This window comes from Melanaphis sacchari, unplaced genomic scaffold (assembly GCF_002803265.2).
Source record: "Melanaphis sacchari strain LSU unplaced genomic scaffold, SCAv2.0 Contig258_pilon_pilon, whole genome shotgun sequence".
NCBI lineage: Eukaryota > Metazoa > Arthropoda > Insecta > Hemiptera > Aphididae > Melanaphis > Melanaphis sacchari.
The window spans coordinates 1-20999 of NW_020271131.1; the positions used below are offsets into that span (position 1 = coordinate 1).

The 20999-nt window shown below is 28.8% G+C and overlaps 1 protein-coding gene and 1 pseudogene across 1 annotated transcript; both read right to left on the reverse strand.

Annotated features, from left to right (window-relative positions):
* Positions 1–1976: 1976 nt before the first annotated feature.
* LOC112595130 overlaps positions 1977–20999 on the reverse strand; it is a 26660-nt pseudogene continuing 7637 nt past the window's right edge.
* Positions 4486–6275, reverse strand: LOC112595131. The gene is made up of 3 exons (XM_025340220.1): positions 6246–6275; positions 4683–4819; positions 4486–4606 (listed from the first exon to the last, which is right to left on the reverse strand). The coding sequence occupies exons 2-3, from the start codon at positions 4811–4813 to the stop codon at positions 4486–4488; spliced, it is 252 nt and encodes an 83-aa protein (XP_025196005.1). The 5' UTR covers positions 4814–4819; positions 6246–6275.

Consider the following 20999-nt stretch of genomic DNA (forward strand, 5'->3'; position numbering starts at 1 on the left):
AAGTTTATGTGTTGAAACATGTGCCCTTTTAACAAAAAGCGATTCAAATAAGACACAAGGGTAATTTTTCATTTGTCGGAGATGCAATAAAACCAAATTTCAAATACTCAATGGATATTTTCTGCATTTTTTGTTCTCAGACATTTTAAAATATTTATGAATACAACTTTTACGTACACGCACAGTAATAAAATAATGTCAAGTATCGACTTAATACCAAATGCGACTACACATAACCAGAGCCGTGTTTAACAGGGCGCAAAGGGGGGGGGCAATTGCCCCAGGGCAGCAAATTTTATGATGTTTGACGGGGCGGCAAATTTTGGAGGATCAACATAAAATAAAAATTTATAATTATAATTTTTTTTGTGTGACTGTATAACTATAATAAGTACATATTATTTCGTTTATAAATACCACGAAAAAATCGCTGTCTACCGCTGCATAAAAAAACTTTAAGAGCAATTTTCTGCGATTTTTATTGAATTTACTCATTTATAAAAGTAGGTTACACAAACTATTGTCAAAATTATAATACAAGTAAAAATTATTCTATAATCATCAATTAATATAAAAATTGTTTACAAAAGTTAAATATAAAATACATAATACAGATACCTAATAATTGTTCAATAATATCGCCAATAAAATAATACACAAATTGTTTATAAAAGTTAAATACAAAATACAAATTTATCTAATCTTTATTATAATTAAATGCTACTAATTTTTCTTGTATTATCATTTTTTTCAAAACTACTTGTTTAATTATTAGAATAAAAATGTGAATTTTGACAATAGTTTGTGTAACTTACTTTTATAAATGAGTAAATTCAATAAATATCGCAGAAAATTGCACTTAAGTTTTTAGATTTTTAGTTCGTACTTACATGACACACATTTTAAACTTACTTAGCAACTGAAAAAGTAAAAAAAAAGTTGCAAATGCAACAACATTCGCACCATAATAATAATACAATTAACTGTAAAGCTGCGTACACACGAGTGAACAATAATGCGACGTTCGAAGTGAGCTCACTCGAACACGAACGAGCACGCATGAGCATTCGGACGAATTCTGTTCGTTCGTGTGGACACTTTGTAGTGTGACGTTTAAAAATATACTATGCGTAGCTGTTCGGGTCTATTCCAGAGCTGAATGCAGTTGTTAACATACTTCAGTATCGAAACGTGTCCTGGCTTAAATACAGTGTTAACAATTTTTTTAAAGTTTTGAATTATGAGTTATCATTTACAAGTTGCAAATGCAGCATTTATTGTAATGCATGAACTTAATATGAAAATCAAAGAAAAAAAAGTTCGACGAAAAAGTCACTTTTGGAGATCAAAACTTTACATCGATAATGAAAATAGAGGAGCTAATTTGTTAAATAGTATAAAATCTGATGTACACAGTTTCCATTTTCAAAATTTTACAAGAATGTCATCAGCCGATTTTGAAAAAATTATTAATCTCATCGGACCAAAAATAATCAAACAAGATACAAACATGCGTCCAGCTATTACGGTAACAGTTAGGCTAGCCGTTACGCTGAGATTTCTTGCTACCGGAAATTCATATAGTAGTTTACAATATTTATTCGGCATTTCCAAACAAATAATTTCACGTATAATTCCTGAAGTCTGCATGGCACTTGTTGAAGTTTTAAAAAAATATGTAAAAGTAATACATAAGTAATAAATAATAATGTTTTATGAATAACAGTAAATTTTTATTAATAACATACCGTCACAATTTATTATTATTCATTCAAATTAAAACAATATTTAAAAAACAAAACATACTTTTTCCGTTTTCGTCAAAATTAAAACATAAAAAACAAGACATACTTTTTCGTCAAAATTAAAAAATAAAAAACAAAATATACTATTTCGTCAAAATTAAAATAAAAACAAAGAATATAAAACTTTTTCATTAAAATTAATAAAAGTATTATATAAGGAATATAACATACCTAACCTAGGTATGTTGATTCTAAAGAGGACCCATCTGATGTTTAATATATTGGATTGAAATTAACTGAGTTTGATGTAGATTGTTGTGCTTGTGGCAAATTTTGATAAATAATATGAGGAGAAGAAGTTTGACTTGAAGTATGTGTTGTTGGAGGTGGATTACCATCAAATATCGGTAAAGATGAACTGATATTGCTTACGTTCCCATCAAATTTTCCCATATCTACCTCAAAAAGTATATTGTTGAAATAATACTGAACAAATGATATTGTTTTTGGAGTGTAATTTCGAAGTTTGTTTCCTATATGAGTTCCATATGTAGTACACTCATCGGGTGGTTGTTGACTTAATTCGATGTTCGAAGCAGATTTCTTTAAAATATCAAATGCTTCATCAATTCTGGAGTCTGTATTAGCTAAAATTTTTCGTTTTTTTCCTTTTGGAGGCTGAACTGGACTTTGGCAAGTGAACTCATTGTTATTTGCAGATACAAATTGTTGTTGTTGTGGAAATGTTTGTGTTTCACTTGGATCAAGTGTATCCTCCTCTGACATAAAAACATCGCTTGTGTCTGTGGATGTTTCTCTTTCAATTCCAGTATATGGTGAAGCACACATATCTCTTGCCTCACTTGGAATCTAAAATAAAAAATAACAATAAATATATTAAATTAAATAATAATACCTGTAACACATCGTGATGTAAATTACAATACGTGTGAATATATTATACATATATCGTATTATACATGGTATTATTCATTATTAAGAGGACGCTACACCGAAAGCAAAACGTATACAACGGCCGAGAGAACGCGCTGTTAGGTGTTTTCATGATCCGCAAGCGCGCGGCGTTTAAACCACGCCCACTACTCACAGTCGGTGGCTGGCCGACGATTTTGCTCATTCGGGAGCGACGTTTATTATTTTCTCAACCTTCGTCTTTGACGGATCGCGTAAGTATAAAATGCATACACGTAACACGTATATTATGCCGCCGTAATATTTTTAGTATTCATGCGTACCTATACGCGGCTCGTATTTATTGCATTATTAAATACTTACTTCATAAAAAATGTATTTAATATCTAATATATAACATTATAACTGTATTCTAAACTAATATTACCTAAATATCTAAATATTATGATATTGTAGGTTAATTAATTGAATTTAATATTATTTTACGTTATACCGCTACCTCATAGGTATATTTTTTAAATTACATTTTTTGCGTATTTCTAAACATTATACACTTTTCACACATCAGTCATCTATTTTTTATAAGGTTCTACTTTTCTACCTATCTTACTTACAATCATTTGAAACCTACGATTTACTAATAACTAATAAGTAATAACAAAGATATTATGAATTACGCGTGTATTCAATAATATATTTATTAGTTTGTAATTAATAAATAAAACTCTTGTTTACTTTAATATGCGCATATTGATACCAATACAATAAAACAAAATTTTTCTGAAAGGAAATAAATTGGTTATGGAAATATAATTAGAATAATTAGATACAGTTTATAATGCAAGTAATAACTAATAAAGTTAGATATTTCATATTTTTATTTATAAAACTTTATATGTAGGTACCACACTACTAGTTATATTACTTGGCTTTCTCTCGTTCTCGTATATCACTTTTTAGCATTCTAGTTGGGTAAAGTGGTTGTACTATTTCCGATAGTAAACATTGTAAATAAAATATAAAACAAATAACATTAAAAATATTTTATGTTACAGTATTATTTTTAATATAAGTCTTAATTGTAATTATTAATTATATATATATATTTCACTTACGCTTTAAGTTTATGAATCATTTTAGATTCCCAAAATGTAGAATCATAAAGAATTGTCTATGAATAGCTCAAAAAAAGTCAAAACACTTTGAAAATTTAACCGTGTATATAGAATACTAACATAAACATTTGGTGAAAATTTCAAGTATTTACAGTGATTAGTTTTTGAATTACAACAATATAAAAAAATCGATTTGGTCGAAAACTGGTTTTGCGTAAAAATTCCCGTTTTTCTTTCACTTTTTTTTTGTTTTTCTCGATTTTTTTGAAAACTGTTGGAAAATTTTAACTTTTCACCTCTATAATGCACCAAGGATATTCACTTTGCCATCGGAAACCACCCCTGAAGTTTGAAATTGAAGCATTTTTTCGACTAGTTATGCTGTACACAGACACAAAAAAAAAAAAAAACACACATCATTGTAAAATCAATACATTCATCACTCCGTTCAGAATCTAACACACACATCATTGTAAAATCAATACATTCATCACTCCGTTTAGAATCTAAAACATCCACTTACCCGCTTTTTGTGTTTCTTTTTTAATAATAATAAATAGTTGTGGATTATTATATTTTAGCACTCAACAACATTTGAAATATAAAAACAACATTATAATAATATTATGAACTTTAATATAATTTGATACACATAGGTACTGAGTACAATAGATATACCTAGAATATTATTACTATTTTAATTTTTTTCTTTGTGCCTCCTTTATATATTCGGGTTCTCTAATATCCGTGATTTCGAAGCGTCTACCATAAAGTGGGTCGACAATTTCTGGTAATAAACATTCCATGTAAAACCTAAAAAATAATAATTTTACAATTTGTTGTAATCTAATTAATAACTATGTTACCTACTAATAAAATTAATTTTTACCTTTTAAGTTTTTCGGCCATTTTTGTGTTCCAAAATACTTCGTCATATTGAATTTCCTGTATACTTGTCCAATTAGGGGTATACACTACAAAGTAACACAGTCTGCGATTTGTTATTCGCATTTGTCCCATAACTTGGTAATAATATTTATGCTCGCGTTTAAGTTCAATTCTGTTGTCATTCGTGATGTTGCAGTATTTTAACTAAAAAGAAGCATATTATATTGGCTTATTAATACAATAATAATTCAATTACGTAAACAAAAAATACTTACTAGTTTATTTTTCACAGCGTCAACGGCGTTTAAGGTATTTATTGCCACAAATGGACATTTTATTTCTACTATTCCATTTTCTCCAACCAAACCATCTGAATAATAAAATGTAATGTAATACATTTAATGACTTTTTTAAATATATGTAGGTACCAAAAACGCATACTAATAATTACCAGGACTTGCTGCTAAAAAAGGAAATTCTTTATCGGCAAATAATCCACATAACTCAACAGTCTTTCCACTTAAAACTTCGAATTGAGCTCTACCTTGAGGTTCCATTTCAATACCATAAGAAATTTCTCTCGATGTAATATTTGACCCATAAAGAAGACTCAATACTTTTTTTCGGCAACTTGTATTCTCTCGCATTTTACATATGTCACCGAAATTTGATGCAGTAAGCCTCTTCCTTCTTTCATTGTACCAGTCTTGGCTATGACTTTGTTCTTTTGTAGTACATTCAAGTTCTTTTCGATCAACTTTTTCCAATTTTTTAAAAAATAAATTTTGATTTCTACTTAATTCTTTCTTGGTAAGAATATCATCTAAGGGTTCTGCTAAACCATAGTGCATATCCGGTCCACTAAATCGAGTTGTAGTTAATTTAGATCGTTTTTTGCCACTTTCAAATAATCGTTTCCTTACTATAGTTGTATTTTTTCTAATTCTGTCAATGTTTTTTAAATATCGTTTAGCAAACATACCTAAATATATTAAATTAAATTATAATTAATTGTATTAATAATTAAAACAATAAATACGTTTTAAATTTATACCTGGGCTTTTGAAAACTATTTTTTTTATGTACAACTCGTAAATAGTTTTTTGAATTAAATGCCACTACAGCTGCCTCGACTCTAGTAGTGTAGTTATTTTTTTTGTGTGAAATTAATTCTTTTGCCTCCAACATGTTTATTAATCAAGCTATTTAATTGCTCGCATGGGTTATTGTCTACATTTTCTATAAGGCTATCTGCATTAACTGATAGTCTGTACACTATGTTCCGAATATGTCCCATCATTCCTGCTTTCTCAGCATCAGGAACAAGATTCATTTCACCCAATTTCGGACCAGAATAAAAATATTGAGCACAGTTCTTGTGTTCACCAAGTCTGTGATAAACACTGTTTGATATATCTCGTCTTAGTTCTAAAAATAAGTAATATAATAAATAATAATAATACATATTTACCTATATTGTCCTATGATCGATAGCGTTATTTGTTTTAAGGTAACTGTTACTAATCATATAATTTTATTTTTATAATTTTCATAGATTATTTATTTTATTAAGTGATTTCTTTCTATTTATACGAAAATTTAATAAAATGTTCTAAATATTTTGAGATAGGTGTATAACATAATATTATCTTTTCAATTTTTAATAATTATAATAGTAACAGTCATCATACACCTATTATAATCAATCATAATATTCTTAAAAATACCTGCAATTTTTTGTTGAATAGATGAACCGCGGTTATTTAAATGATAATCTGTTGCTTTTGTTATGTCAGAACGAAAACGTACAATATTTTTAACAATGCATTTTCTGACAGTTATTGGGTAGTCGGTTCGTTTCGTGAGTGCCATCAGTTTGGTGCAGTAATTTCTTAGTAGGTGATTCCGACATTCAATTTTTTTAACTTTAAAATCGCTTCCGTAAGGTAACACATCGTTTAACCTTTTGGTTACACTACTGTCACCATCACCTAATTTAATATTATAAACAATTGAAATCAAATGTAATTTTTTAAATATATTAATAATTAATAAATGAAATAAATGAATTTAATTAGTAAATTATTTACCGATAAGTTTGTTGTATTTTAGACCATGCATACTGAGGCTATGTGTAAACCCATCTAAAATAGAATCGGCTTCCATTGCAGTCGATGTTTTTTTCCAATTCAGAAAACATAAATGGCTAGGGGGTTTTTCTTTTTCAACATTAGCTCGTTGGCAAACACAACAGTAACGATTTCGTACACCAACAAACAGAACCTTTTTTTGTTTTTAAACCAATGATTGCGGCCTACATTAAAATAAAATTATTATTTCACTTTTGTATGATAACAATTAAAATATATCTTACAGCTCCAGAAAATGCATTGAACTTCGTCTTATAACTTCTTTTGGACCATTGTCCATCCGCAATAACAGTGCACATAGGGATTCCTTGCTCATCAACATTTCCGCTTTCTATAGCTATTCGTCGCTCTTCTTCGCCAGCTTTTTTCAACTCCTCGATAAGAGCGTCATTAACAGCATCGCTCACAGTAGATAATTTTTTTTAAGTATGAGGTTGACGATAACGAAGGAATTTCTACTGAGGCGCAAAATTCACTAAGTTGAGTTTGACCTATTCCTGTATAAACATAAAGGGAAATAATATAAAATACATTTTAAAAAAATGTCTATATACCTAATAGGTATTACCTACCTATAAGTGGCATATTTTTATTTTTTTTCTGAGGGGGATGTGTCTTTTTTATCAGTAAATAATTCTAAAAACGGGTTTTAGGGGTTCCCTAAAATGTAAGACACCCCCCTTCCAAAAAAAAAAAAAAAAAATTATCCAAAATACGCCACTGACCTAACCTAACCTCTAAACTATAAAATATACAGGTATAAAGTAAATATTTTATTTATTATAGAATTCTAAAATACATACCGACAGCCAAAGTACCATTAATAACTGCAAGGTTAATTCCTAAGTACTTGGGTTCATTAATATTTTCCGAATTAATTGAAGATTTTATACCACACATTTTGCACTTAAATTGAAATATTGAATTGAATCCTTTACGAATTTCTTTCTGAAATTCCATGTCAATGAATGAACAGTCAAATTTGTCATGTTTACTCTGTTGAATTTGTGCGAATATATGTTGTATATCAACAATCCTACGACCTTCGAGTGACCTAAGAAATATTTAAAATCGCTTATAAGTTATAACATATTTGAACAAGTATGTACAGTCGTAAGTATAGGTAGTATATGATAATAATAATAATATATAAGTACATTGTAATAATAGTATCGTCTTCTCTTGAATCTTCATACTCGATAGGTAAAGCAGTGTTAGTAATGGCAGAAATATTGGGATCTGATATACCAAACAATTCCACTTCTGAACTATTTGCATCAGCATTTATATCTTTGCGTGGAGTACTGACAAGCGAAAAGCCACAAGTTTTCAACTGCGATTGTATTATGCAGTCAACATTAATAGCTGGTTGATCAGTCATAACAGAAGTATCAGATATACCTAAGTTCATTGGTTCTGGTGTTTCTAATAGATGATTTTTATTTTTAATTCTATACAACATAATGAACATAACATTTTAGAATTTTACGATGAACGGAGTAATGAATATTATATTGATATTTTTTGTGTCTGTGTCCAGAATTACTAGTCGAAATAAAATATTGTGCCTATGCATTTTGATAATTTTTGAATGTACCTATTGATTTTACAAATTTACAATGATGAATGTTTTTTTTTTTTATTTTTTGTCTGTCACCACCTTTTAGAGCAGTAAAAATGTTTCGATTTTCTTTAGCAGTACCTTTTCTGATAGCAAAGTGAATCCAGTTGGAACTTGGGGGGAGGGGGGAGGTCAAGAGTAAAAATTCCCCAGTATAGTTTTCAAAAGCGCCGTGAAAAATTAAGGAAAAACGCGAATTTTTTCTCAAAACCAACATTTTCTATACACCATAACATCTTAAAAATATTTTGATTTATCTTGAGCTGTTTACGAACATTTTCAGTTTCCAATTTTTTTTAGGTTTTTGTTCTATAGATGTCTATACAATTTCATTTGTTAGGTAAAAAAGCTAGACAATTTAATACAATGCTCCTAATTTATTGTTACAATGAAAAATATTAAAAATCCTTAGTCACAGTTTTTTTTTTCTAAGCATTTAAAGTTCATAAATTGACAAAATATGGAAAAATCAACTTCAGGGGTGGTTTCCGATGGCAAAGTGAATATCCTTGGTGCATTATAGAGGTGAAGAGTAAACATTTTCCAACAGTTTTAAAAAAAATCGAGAAAAACAAAAAAAATGTGACAGAAAAACGGGAATTTTTACGCAACACCATTTTTCGACCAAATCGATTTTTTTATATTGTTGTAATTCAAAAATTAATCACTGTAAATACTTGAAATTTTCACCAAATGTTTATGTTAGTGTTTTCTATACACTGTTAAATTTTCAAAGTATTTTGAATTAAATTTTTAATTTTTTTTAGTATTTTTTTTAAAATAACGATAAAATTTTTTTGGCCGGCCAGAAAATCTTTAAAATTTAATACAAGGATTCTTATAAGTTGTTCTTAAAATCATAAAAAAAAAATCCAAAATCGTTGGTCACAATTTTTTTTTATAAGTGCGTAAAGTTCGAATTTATACGAAATATGTCAAAATTGCGAAAATTTGCAAGTAATTTTGTGGATGAAAAATCGTAAAAATTTTTTCTTTCATAACTAAGTTTTGAAAATTTGGTACAAGGTTCTCCATTCATTTTTCTTCAAATATTTGTAAAAAAAACTCTGACTGAAAGAGAAATCATCTCCGTTCAGAATCGTTTTTCGTATACAATAATAACTATCATTGCATTCAAATTTAACAAACACATTATAGTGACCTACTCTATGACCGAGATCCACCCCACTCCCTAATATACAGTAGAGCGACATCCACTTACCCGCTTTTTTTCATATGCGTTTGAAGTTCAATTATTGACAAATTCGTCAAAATCACGAATATTTGCAAATTATTTTGTAGTTAAAAAATGTATAATTTTTTAGGTACATTAGATATTTATTATTGGTATAGTATATACTATATAATATAATATTATTATATACTTACTGTAGGTTTTGTTGATTGCCCCCACGAACTTTTTTCATACGAGTACTTAAAGTTACTCTTCTCGTAGATCTTTTAATAGTTCTATTTTTTTTTGGAGACATCGCAAATATTATAATAACGTTCTTGACTCTTGAAAAACACTTTACATTTTATAAATCAAAATCACAAATTCACAAGACTCAATACTTATACGATAAGCTAATGACAGACTGAACAGTTTAATTGATTATCTAATTTATATCAAACACCATAGATAATAATCGTAGAATTTGTCTATATCAATAATTCTGTTATTATTATTTTTATTAATAGTCTGAAATAGTGTTAAAACTCTATTCTTAGAATCGCCGACGGAACCCCAGACGTCGGGCACCGGACCGATAACGATATGTTTATGTATGTATGGGGGTGGGGGAAATCTTGTTCACCAAAACGCCACGGGTTGTTGCAGCACTGCTGTAGACGACGAAAAGTCGAAACTACGGTTTTATAAAATGTTGAAAGAAAAACACGTTTCATGCGAGCTCAGTGTTTGAAGCGTGTGGTAATAGTATCAACACCAAATTTTCACACAGTATAGATCAGAAGTTTACCTGTGTCATAGCGTCGTTTTTTTTTTCGATATCTTATTAGTTCTACCTTTAAAAAGGTTTTGAAAATTTGTTTTTTTTATGTTTTTTCAAAATTAAATTTAAAAATATTGAGTTAAGTTAAAAAAAAAAAAAACGACGCTATGACATAGATAAACTTTTGACCTATATAGTGTGAAAATTTGGTATCCATTATATTACCACACGCTTCAAACACTGATCCCGCGTGAAACGTATTTTCGGTAAAATATTTCGGGTGTGTGGCGTCCTCTTAATACATTTTCAAAATATTTGCGAGCGTGTTAGCGGAGCGATGAATTTATTGATATCACAATGGTGAATGTTTTTTTTTTTTTTTTAATTATTGTCGATAATAATTGTTTCACTCAGTTAAAATAATTTAAAATTTAATACAATGGTTAGGTTAACATGGTCTTATTAACATTTATAAAAAAAAAAATTAAAAAAATGATTATTTCAAATGTCTATAAATAGCACGAAAAAAGTCAAAATATTTTGAAAATCAAATCACGTAAAGAAAATGGTAATCTAAATAACTGGTAAAATTTTCAAGTATTTACGACTTATACTATTTGAATAACAACAAATATTAAAAATCGTTTGAGGCTAAACCGTTATTTAACGCGGTTTTGTAAAAAATTAAATTTCAAACACTCATAAAAATTTTTTGTCTGAATCCGGTAGAGTTTTTTTATACAGATAATTGAAGAAAAATGTATGGAAAACCTTGTACCAAATTTTCAAAACTTAGTTATAAAAGAAAAAAAATTTACGATTTTTCAACCACAAAATTACTTGCATATTTTCGCAATTTTGACATATTTCGTATAAATTCGAACTTTAAGCACGTATAAAAAAAAATTGTGACTAACGATTTCGGATTTTTTTTTATCACTTTAAGAAAAACTTATAAAAAACCTTGTATTAAATTTTCAAGATTTTCCGGCCGACTGAAAAAATTTTATCGTTATTTTAAAAAAAAATACTAAAAAAAATTAAAAATTTCAATTGTCTATAAATAACTCAAAAAAAGTCAAAATTCTTTGAAAATTTAACTGTGTATGGAGAACGCTAACATAAACATTTGGTGAAAATTTCAAGTATTTACATCGATTAGTTTTTAAGTTATAGCAAAATAAAAAATTCGATTTTGTCGAAAACTGGTTCAATATTTAGAAAAAAAGCATAAAAGTTTGGCTACAATATATTTTTTGATTATGTAAACTAATTAATTAATTATGTAAACTTCGATTAATGTTTATATTAAGCCACAACAAAAAAAAATATTTAGATATTTAGTATTTAAGGTTCCTAAACGTTGAAACACAAACAAAAAAAATAATGTTAAATTTAACATTGATTTATAAACCTACAATTTATTAGTAAAATATTAAAGTTTAAAGAGAAATTAAATACAAATTATTACTTAAACAACAGTATTTAAATCTTTATATCATAATTTATGTAAAACATATTTTAATGTTTATTAAACCATGAAAAATAAATATTTAGTATTTAAGGTAGCTAAACATTTAAACGTGAACAAAATGATAATGGTTATTTAAACATTAACTTTTAAATATTATATTTAATGATTAATTTCAAACTTTAAAATAGAAATGAGGCGTGGCAAGGCAAAGTGATTTAAGTGCCAAAATTTAATTTTTTGGCAAATCAATAAAAACTGTCCCAAATTTACAAAAACAATTAAATTTTTATTTTTCAAATTTTGATAAATCATGAAGTATAAGATTTAACAAATTATAAAAAAAATTTTGACAAATTATAAAAAACAAATATTTTAAAGAATAAGAGTGTCAGAAATGATCTATGTCCAACAGTTTAAGCACTTAATATTTTTTCAAAATACAACCTATTTTCTTCACTTAAATACTGTAACATAGCTTGGAGGTCTTTTTTCTTCGTTTCTTTTAGTGGCACTACACCCGGAAGACTTTCAATTTCTGCATTTATAAGGTTTTCAATTTGTATTCCTCGTTTAAAAATGTTACATGTTTGAAACGGCAATAGGGAACTAAAATTGTTCTTAAAATAAACGATTCCTGGGCTATCTTTTGTCACTTTCAACTAAGCAACTTTACTTATTCCCAGCTTCGATGTATCCAAAAATTTTGCAGAGGCAGTGTCAAAATCAAAAAATGTTTTTTTCCCCATGTCAATAACCTTGAACGGTCTGTCAAGTCTAGAGCTGCGAATAACACGCTTTACATCGTTCACATTGAATAACTTAGATCGTTTAGCTCGTTTTTCAATTGTAGCAAAGTCTCTATCTGAAGCTGAGTAGCTATGACCTGATATAAAAAATGTATGTTCAATCGTATCAAATGTGCCATTGACAACCAACCATATGTAAAGGAAAAGAAGCATCCTATTTTTAAGTTGCCCTGCACTGTTATCACTCCAAACTGTTAGATGACGTTTGTAGGAAGAGAGATGTCCTGAATTAATAGCTTTCATTAAACATGAGGCAATTTGGTTCCCTCCTCGCCCTTATTGCCCCTCATGCCACACGCACATGATGCCATTGGATGTGTCTGTTACATGAATTCCAAAGTTAAAGCATGAAAGCTGACGACTGTAATACATGCTAGTATGGGATAGTTTAGGCAGTGGGTAGACTTTTTGTAGATCCATAGTAATAGTACACGTTTGACTTCCAGGTAATGTACTTTTCGCAGCATCAACTTTAATAGCTTCGGTGACAGCATCGACTTTACGATGGTGTAATTCAAGTTCTGTCTTACCTGATGAGGCTACCAGTACGTTATTGTCCTTTCGTTTAAGATCAAGAACATCACACGTTTTGCACGTATCCACTCTTGGTCTTTTAAATGAAAGCTTAAGAAAGTCTTTTAAAAAAACAGATCGAAAAAATTTATACGAAATCGTTGTCTCAGAATTTTTAACTTTGTAAGCCAAGTATATTCTGTTTATGTTTAGATCCGGACTTAAGTAGTCTTTTTTCTGACTTGGCCCGACTGTAATGACTTTCGTCTCTGGGAAAGCTATTAATATGGTTTTTAACCATTTGCCTGTCCTTTAAAGTATATTTGAACGTTTTTACCCCACCGCGTTTGTCTTTAAAAGTAGTAAAACCAGCTTTTTTTCTTTTAACAAGAATTGTCACTTTTTGAGGACTGATAGCAAAAATGTCAATAATAACAACGACAAAAATAAAAATAGCATGAATGGACTTAGATCAATTAGAGCGAATGCCATGTGTGGACATACAGACAGCTCCATCTATAATATTGCTTACCAACAATTTATTGATAGTTTGGAGATAGATCTCTTTACACAGTATTGGTATGGGCACATAGATCATTTTGGTGTAAAAAAAAGTATTTTTCAATTTTTGGCACTTAGATCACTTTGCCTCGCCACGCCTCAAATCTAATACAAGATTTAGTTAAATGTTGAATTTTAAATATTTCATTTTTAAACATTCAAAGAAATGTTAAATTAGCTTTATATTAATAGATTGTTATTTTTAACCTTTATTAAATATTAATTAAAACATTAATATTTCAATATTTAATTATTAATGTATTTAAATGATACATTTAATGTTTAAAATTACAAAATGTTTATTGGGATATGAGTTGATTAACTTAACGTTTTAACTTAATTTTTTTTTTAATGTAGATGCCTTCCACGTTAAATGAGTGGCTTAATATTTCAAAACAATTTGAAACGACATGGAATTATCCTAATTGTATTGGTTCTATGGATAGAAAACACGTAGTCTTGCAATCTCCAATGAACAGTGGTACCCAGTATTTCAATTATAAATCTTGTTTTAGCATTGTATTGTTTGCATTAGTCGATGCTGACTACAATTTTCTCTTTGTCGATATTGGGTGTCAAGGACGTATTTCGGACGGAGGAGTGTTCAAAAATTCTGAATTAAACAAAAAAATAAAAAGCGGAAAATTAAATTTGACCTCACCAGTACCTTTGCCAGGGAAAAATGTAGACATACCATTCGTTATTCTTGCAGATGGGGCTTTTGCCTTAACAAATCATATTATGAAACCGTATTCTGGAACCCACGATAAAGGTACAAAAGAAAGAGTATTTAATTACCGTTTGAGTCGTGCACGACGAACTGTTGAGAACGCATTTGGTATCTCATCTGCCGTCTTTCGTGTTTTAAGGGGCGATTGTAAACTCCGCCGATTTACAGGTAGTTGATTTTAGGGTTGGATTTATAACATGTAAATTCCACCGATACATTTTTTTTTACCTGAAAAAAAATGTAAACTCCACCGATACGTATTTTTGACCTGAAAACACGTAAACTCCACCGATGGTAAAATCCACAGATTAAAACTATATGTATAGAATATACACATCAACTTTCGACTGACTTATCTTAAACTTCATCTTAACGACCGCAGATAAAATCATATCGCAATATCGCGAAACGAATGCATTCGATAAAATATTTTCGGAGACACATTTTAGTGCGTCCGTTGATTTCAAAATGAACACATTAAGTGAATTAACCAGTGAACGTGGAAATATGTTGCTTTGTTTGAATAATTTTAAATATTACAAACAAACAATTTTAAAATCCGGTGAAGAAAAGTGGCGGTGTGAAAATAAAAAGTGTTCCGCGGTTTTAAAAACAATTAATTCTGGAGAAAATCGTTTAATTACATTTCAACGAACAGAACATACTCATGATGCGTCAACCGAAAATAGCCTTCAGCGACAAGTGCTTAGTACTGGAGCAAAACGAAAGGCCTTAGAAAATAATTGTGTAGCACCAAGGAAAATTATCAAACACGCATTAGACGAAAGTTCATTGGATGGAAATAACAGTACAATACAGGTTAGAGATGTAAACTATGCTAAAAGAAATTTATACAATACTAGGAGAAAGACAATACCAAAAATACCTATAAATTCATTTGACGTCCATAATTTTTTAAATGAAACCCAATGTATGACGAGTAGAAATGAAAATTGTCTTCAATATAATAGTAAAGAAAATGGTATTATTATATTCTGTTGTAAAATAAACTTTGAGGCTATGTGTAAAACAGAAATTGTTTACATGGATGGAACATTTACATATTGCGTAAAGTATTTTTGCAGTTGTTTACGATACATGGATACCTAAATGGCCATTACGTTCCTTTGTGTTTTTGTGTATTAAAAGATAAACACGTGTCCACTTATTCTGAATGCTTTAAAATTATTAATGAAATATGTTCATCTTATGGTTTTGTTTTTGAACCAAAAGAAATCATTGTTGATTTTGAAAAAGCAATACACAATGCATGTGATTTAATTTGGCGAAATGCGAAATTAATGGGTTGTAGGTTTCATGTAACACAAAGTTGGTGGAGAGCAATCCAAAGATTTGGTTTAACTGAAGATTATAAAAAAAAAAACCGAAGTAGGTGATTGGCTTAGAATTTGCTTTGGATTAGTATTTTTAGACTCTGAAGATGTTTCTAATTTTTTTGCAATGGAATTAATGTCTATAAAGCCCGAAAACTCAAAATTAACACAATTTTCAGATTATATTTTAGACACCTATACTCCGTTTCAAAAGAGAAGACACCGGGCGGCGACCAGTTTCCGTTCGGCGGCGCGCATCCCCCACTTTGTCCCAGGGAACCACTTGTTTGATTAGCATGGTTGCTAGCGCTCCTAACCGATGATAAATATTTGACTGGTCGTTATACCGAACGATTCAAATTCCAATCTTTTGTGTGTATCATTTGTAATATCCTGTTTACACGCAGCACACCGTCACTAGCAAACGCTCAGTACCTAAATTGCATTTGATTTTTCATTATTATTTTTTTAATTTTATTTTGTTTACCGAAGAAGAAATGGCTGGAGTAGAATTTTCGTCGCCGGTTAAACAAAATATCAAAGGAAAGGTATGTATATTTTTTTAACTTGAATCAATTGTTTAAGAAAATGAATATCGACCATTTCATAGAAGCCGTAAAGTAACAAATATTCAAATTTAAAAACGTGACATAATATAAGAAATTTAATTAAATTTTGAAAAACAGTCGATTAAAAAATGAAGTTCATGCGGTTTAAGTTATTAGTTGAATCAAGGGTTGATTATAAGCCTTATATAAAATATATTAAATTTTATAATCAAAAATACGAAATATAACATGAAAAAACAAATTACTAATGTTTAAACTATATTCATTTCATTAACAAAATTAAATAAAAAGTAAACCGAATACTACTTCTTTACCAATTAAAAAATTTAACGCTTTATACTATAACATCTATTACAAAGATTTAGTTAAAGAAATATTTATAAAACTGTTGAACAAGATACTGATACCCACTTTTTTCTATAAAAAAGTATTTTGTAACTGTAACTAATTTATACACCTAAGTATAACATTTATTTTATATTAAAGTGTTTTTCTGTGATATACATGAGACACGTATAAAATATTTTTTTTCTAGGATATTTAACACAAAAACGTATTACCATGTGGTAAACCGATATGTTCTATTGTTTCCTTATGAGTCGTTTTGTATCCATATAAGGACATACCAACTGTGCCCAAATGACCTTTTTTTTTTGTTAACTGTGCATCTGTGTCTGAAACTTATTTCAATATAGGTATACAGCATTTTAATTCACTACGTTATCTTTTATGTAACAAATGTGAACTGTTTATAACTATATAAGTTATAAGGCAAATAACTATTATTTACAGTTATTCAATTTAATAGTTTGGTAGGCAATAACACGTGTTTGGGCATTTTATCCAAAATCACATATCGAGTTTTTACGATAATATTTTAATATATATTATAGCGAGTATGCATATGAACCACCAATTTGAGAAATGACTTAAGTCAATAAAAGGTTATTCGGAGAAAATAATAAAAAACTTTTTTTAAAGAACCAGTTACCAATACAGTATGTAAATTAACTAGAATGTCAGTAGTTGTGATTCGAAAAATAATTCAGATATTGTAATGCAGTTTTTTTCAATGTAAATATGACTAATTGCCTACCTTTAATATTGGTCAAAGTAAAAATAATAAAAAACCACTTACATTTTTTTGAACATTTGAAAACAGCTATTTCATAGAGTTATTTACTTGTAATATGAAGAAAAAATAATATTGAAATCCGTTTAATTTTGAAAGATCGAAAGAAACTTCTATTTAAAAAAATAAAATATAAAAATATAAAAAAATATTATAGTTAAATTGTATATTTTTAGTAACTATAATGATCAGAACTCATAACTTCTAGCATTTACACATTTCTTTTTAGAGGATCTGGAGACGTATATTTGAGCTATTAATTTGTTTTAAAAACCTAAGATGTTAAATGTGAAATTCTATGTTGCATATTTTTGCATATTTAAAAGTTAAAATGATGTTTTGCTTTTTTAAGTCTTTCTCAGTACCGTAGCCTTAAAACATTTTTTTCTTAATAACAACAAGTAATTATAGAAGTATTAATTATTTATATTTGTAATTACATTACTTTTTAAACTCAAAAAAAATGTAAATTTACCAAATAAATAAAAAATTAACTTAAAAAAATTTAGTTACAATTTTGATAAGGAATTAGTAATGTAATTTAATTACCAAAAAATAGTAATTTCACCAACACTGGAAATTACGTAATATAAAACTGCTCATTATTCATTTATAAACTTAACTTTTGTAAAAAAAAATCAACCCAACACGTGAATATTCGATTTTGATAGGTAGGATATGAAAATAAAATACAATACGATGTAATAATTCAAACACAATTTAAAACTACTAACAACTTAAAACTTATTTTATATTGGTAGGTACTATTAATTTTACTATATGCAATGCAATTTTAAAAATATAAAGATTAATTTAAAGATATTATCTTTTTTTTACGATGAAACTATTCATACTACTTTACGTTATTTCCAGTAAGGTATAATGAACTCGAAAGTTAATTACACAAATTATATGGTATACATTTATTGTTTTAAAATAATTTATTAAATAATTCTACAATTTTAAAATACTTTCAATTTTAAATTTCGAAATGTTTTTTATAAAAATTAATGTTGTGCAAATCCAGTGCTTGGTAAATAATATTCTCGCTTTCAAACATTTTTTTAAAAACTATTATTGTGATAAATTAGTATAAAAAATTTAAAAAAAAAATGTTAAGTAATATTACTATTGTAGTACTAAATTTCTCACTTCATTTAAAAACGTTTAAAATTGAAAAAGTCGATTTTCATTTTTATAAAAATGTAGATAACAAGATATATTTATTTTTTTTAGTTTGTTTGTTCACGTCAACGTGAAATGATAATCAATGCGTATAAATCCAAATTGGCAGTCGATCCAAATTTGACTGTTAGAAAGGCGCGCGAAATCCTCTCTAAGGAATTGGGAATTGGTCAAAAGACAATTTCAAACACAATTGCCCAATATCGCGAAAACAAAACAGTGTCTTCGCCAAACAAAATAAAAATTTTCAAAAACGTTGAAACAAAAGTAGACGATTTTGATAAATATGCCATCAGAAGGAAAATCCATCAGTTTTGGTTTAATCGTGAACTGCCGACGTTAGATAAAATGTTGACGGTAGTTAATGAAGATAAAAGTCTACCAAATTTCTCCCGCACATCATTATATCGATTAATGAAATCCATGGAATTCGAATATGCTAAACGAGGTCGTAACAGCGCGTTACTTGAAAAAAACGAGATAATTCTTTGGCGAAGACGGTACATTAGAGATTTACGAAAATACAGAGAAGAAGGTCGTCAAATTTATTTTCTCGACGAAACTTGGGTAAATGCTGGAGATGTTACGAGCAGAATATGGAGTGACAATACTGTACAATCTAGCCAAGACGCTTTTTCCCAGAGACTATCAACAGGCGCAGTCAATCCCACAGGTAAAGGGAAGCGACTCACAGTAGTTCACATAGGGTCCGAAGACGGATTTGTTCCAGGTGGGCTTCTATGTTTCGAATCCAAAAAAAACACCCAAGACTATCACGACGAGATGAATGGGGATTCTTTTCGTGATTGGTTGGAAGGTGTTTTGCCGAGACTCAAGGAAAATTGTGTAATTGTGATGGACAACGCTCCTTATCACTCAGTGAAAAAAAGAGAAATGTCCAACTACGCAATGGCGAAAGGCAGACATCATCAATTGGCTCACAAGTAAAGGGGAGGTAATCGATAACTCGATGATAATTCCGGAGTTATTAGAAGTGGTAAAACGATTGAAACCTTTGTATTCAACCTATGTGATTGACGAAATGGTTAAGGAGCAAAACAAAGTAGTCTTACGTTTACCTCCCTACCACTGTGAGCTAAATCCTATAGAATTAGCTTGGTCTGTCGTCAAAGATCACGTAAAAGCCATCAACAAAACTTTTAAGCTAGCCGACGTACATAATCTTCTAATCGAAGGTACTGTAAAAGTTACTGTTGAGATGTGGAAAAACTTTATCAGCCACACCACGAAAGCAGAAGACAAGTTTTGGGACATGGATAATTTGATTGATGAACTGATGGCAGAACAACAGAGAGTTGTACTAACTATCGGCAATTCTGATGACGAAGATGATTCTGATTTTTCTGATTTTTAATGTTTTTTTATTTTTGTGTAAATATTTAATTTGTAAAAAATTGTCAATAGTAAAAAAAAATCAGTCACATAAAATATTTAATTTGTATATTTTGTGACTGAAGTTTTTTTACTATTGACAATTTTTATTTTTTAATTTATGTGTAAATATTTAATTTATATATTTTATGTGACTGATTTTTTTTTACTATTGACAATATTTTTATTTTTTATACATTATATAGTTACTCGTTTGTACATTATTATTTCAATATTTGTGTATTTTATATTTATCATACAGATATATCTAATTTAATCTATAATAAATTCCGTATTTTTTATTATGGACTTATTAATAAGTATTATGTTTGCTAATAAAATTAATTTTTTTTTAAGTACAGCTATTTATATAGGACTAAGCATAATTCAGACATAATTATTTGGGAAACCGATTATTATTACGCAGTAACTTGTATTTGTTTAATTTTGTTGTACGGCATTGATTTCATTCTTTGTAATTCGGTGTATACACATCGACAATAGTCGGTAAAGTTCGGAAATGATCATCGGCGTATGGTAGTGGGGGAAATTGTGGTAAAGCGTTGCTACGCTCGTCATTCGAGCTGCGCAAAACCGGTGTCTTCTCTTTTGGAACGTAGTATACACTACAGAAGAAGCATTATTTCCACCAAATATTTGGGCTCAATGTAACGCTGAATTGAATTTAACTACAAATGCATGCGAGTCGTTTCACTCACATTTAGCTCAGTCATTTACTAACACACATCCAAATATACATCACTTTACAAAAGCTCTACTAGATATTCAATCATTCACTTACATTAAATTAAACAGTATTAACCCGTAAGTGGTATGGTGAAAATAAATCACGCTAATGGTATGGTGCGGTCTCCTGGACCACTTAATTTTGTTAA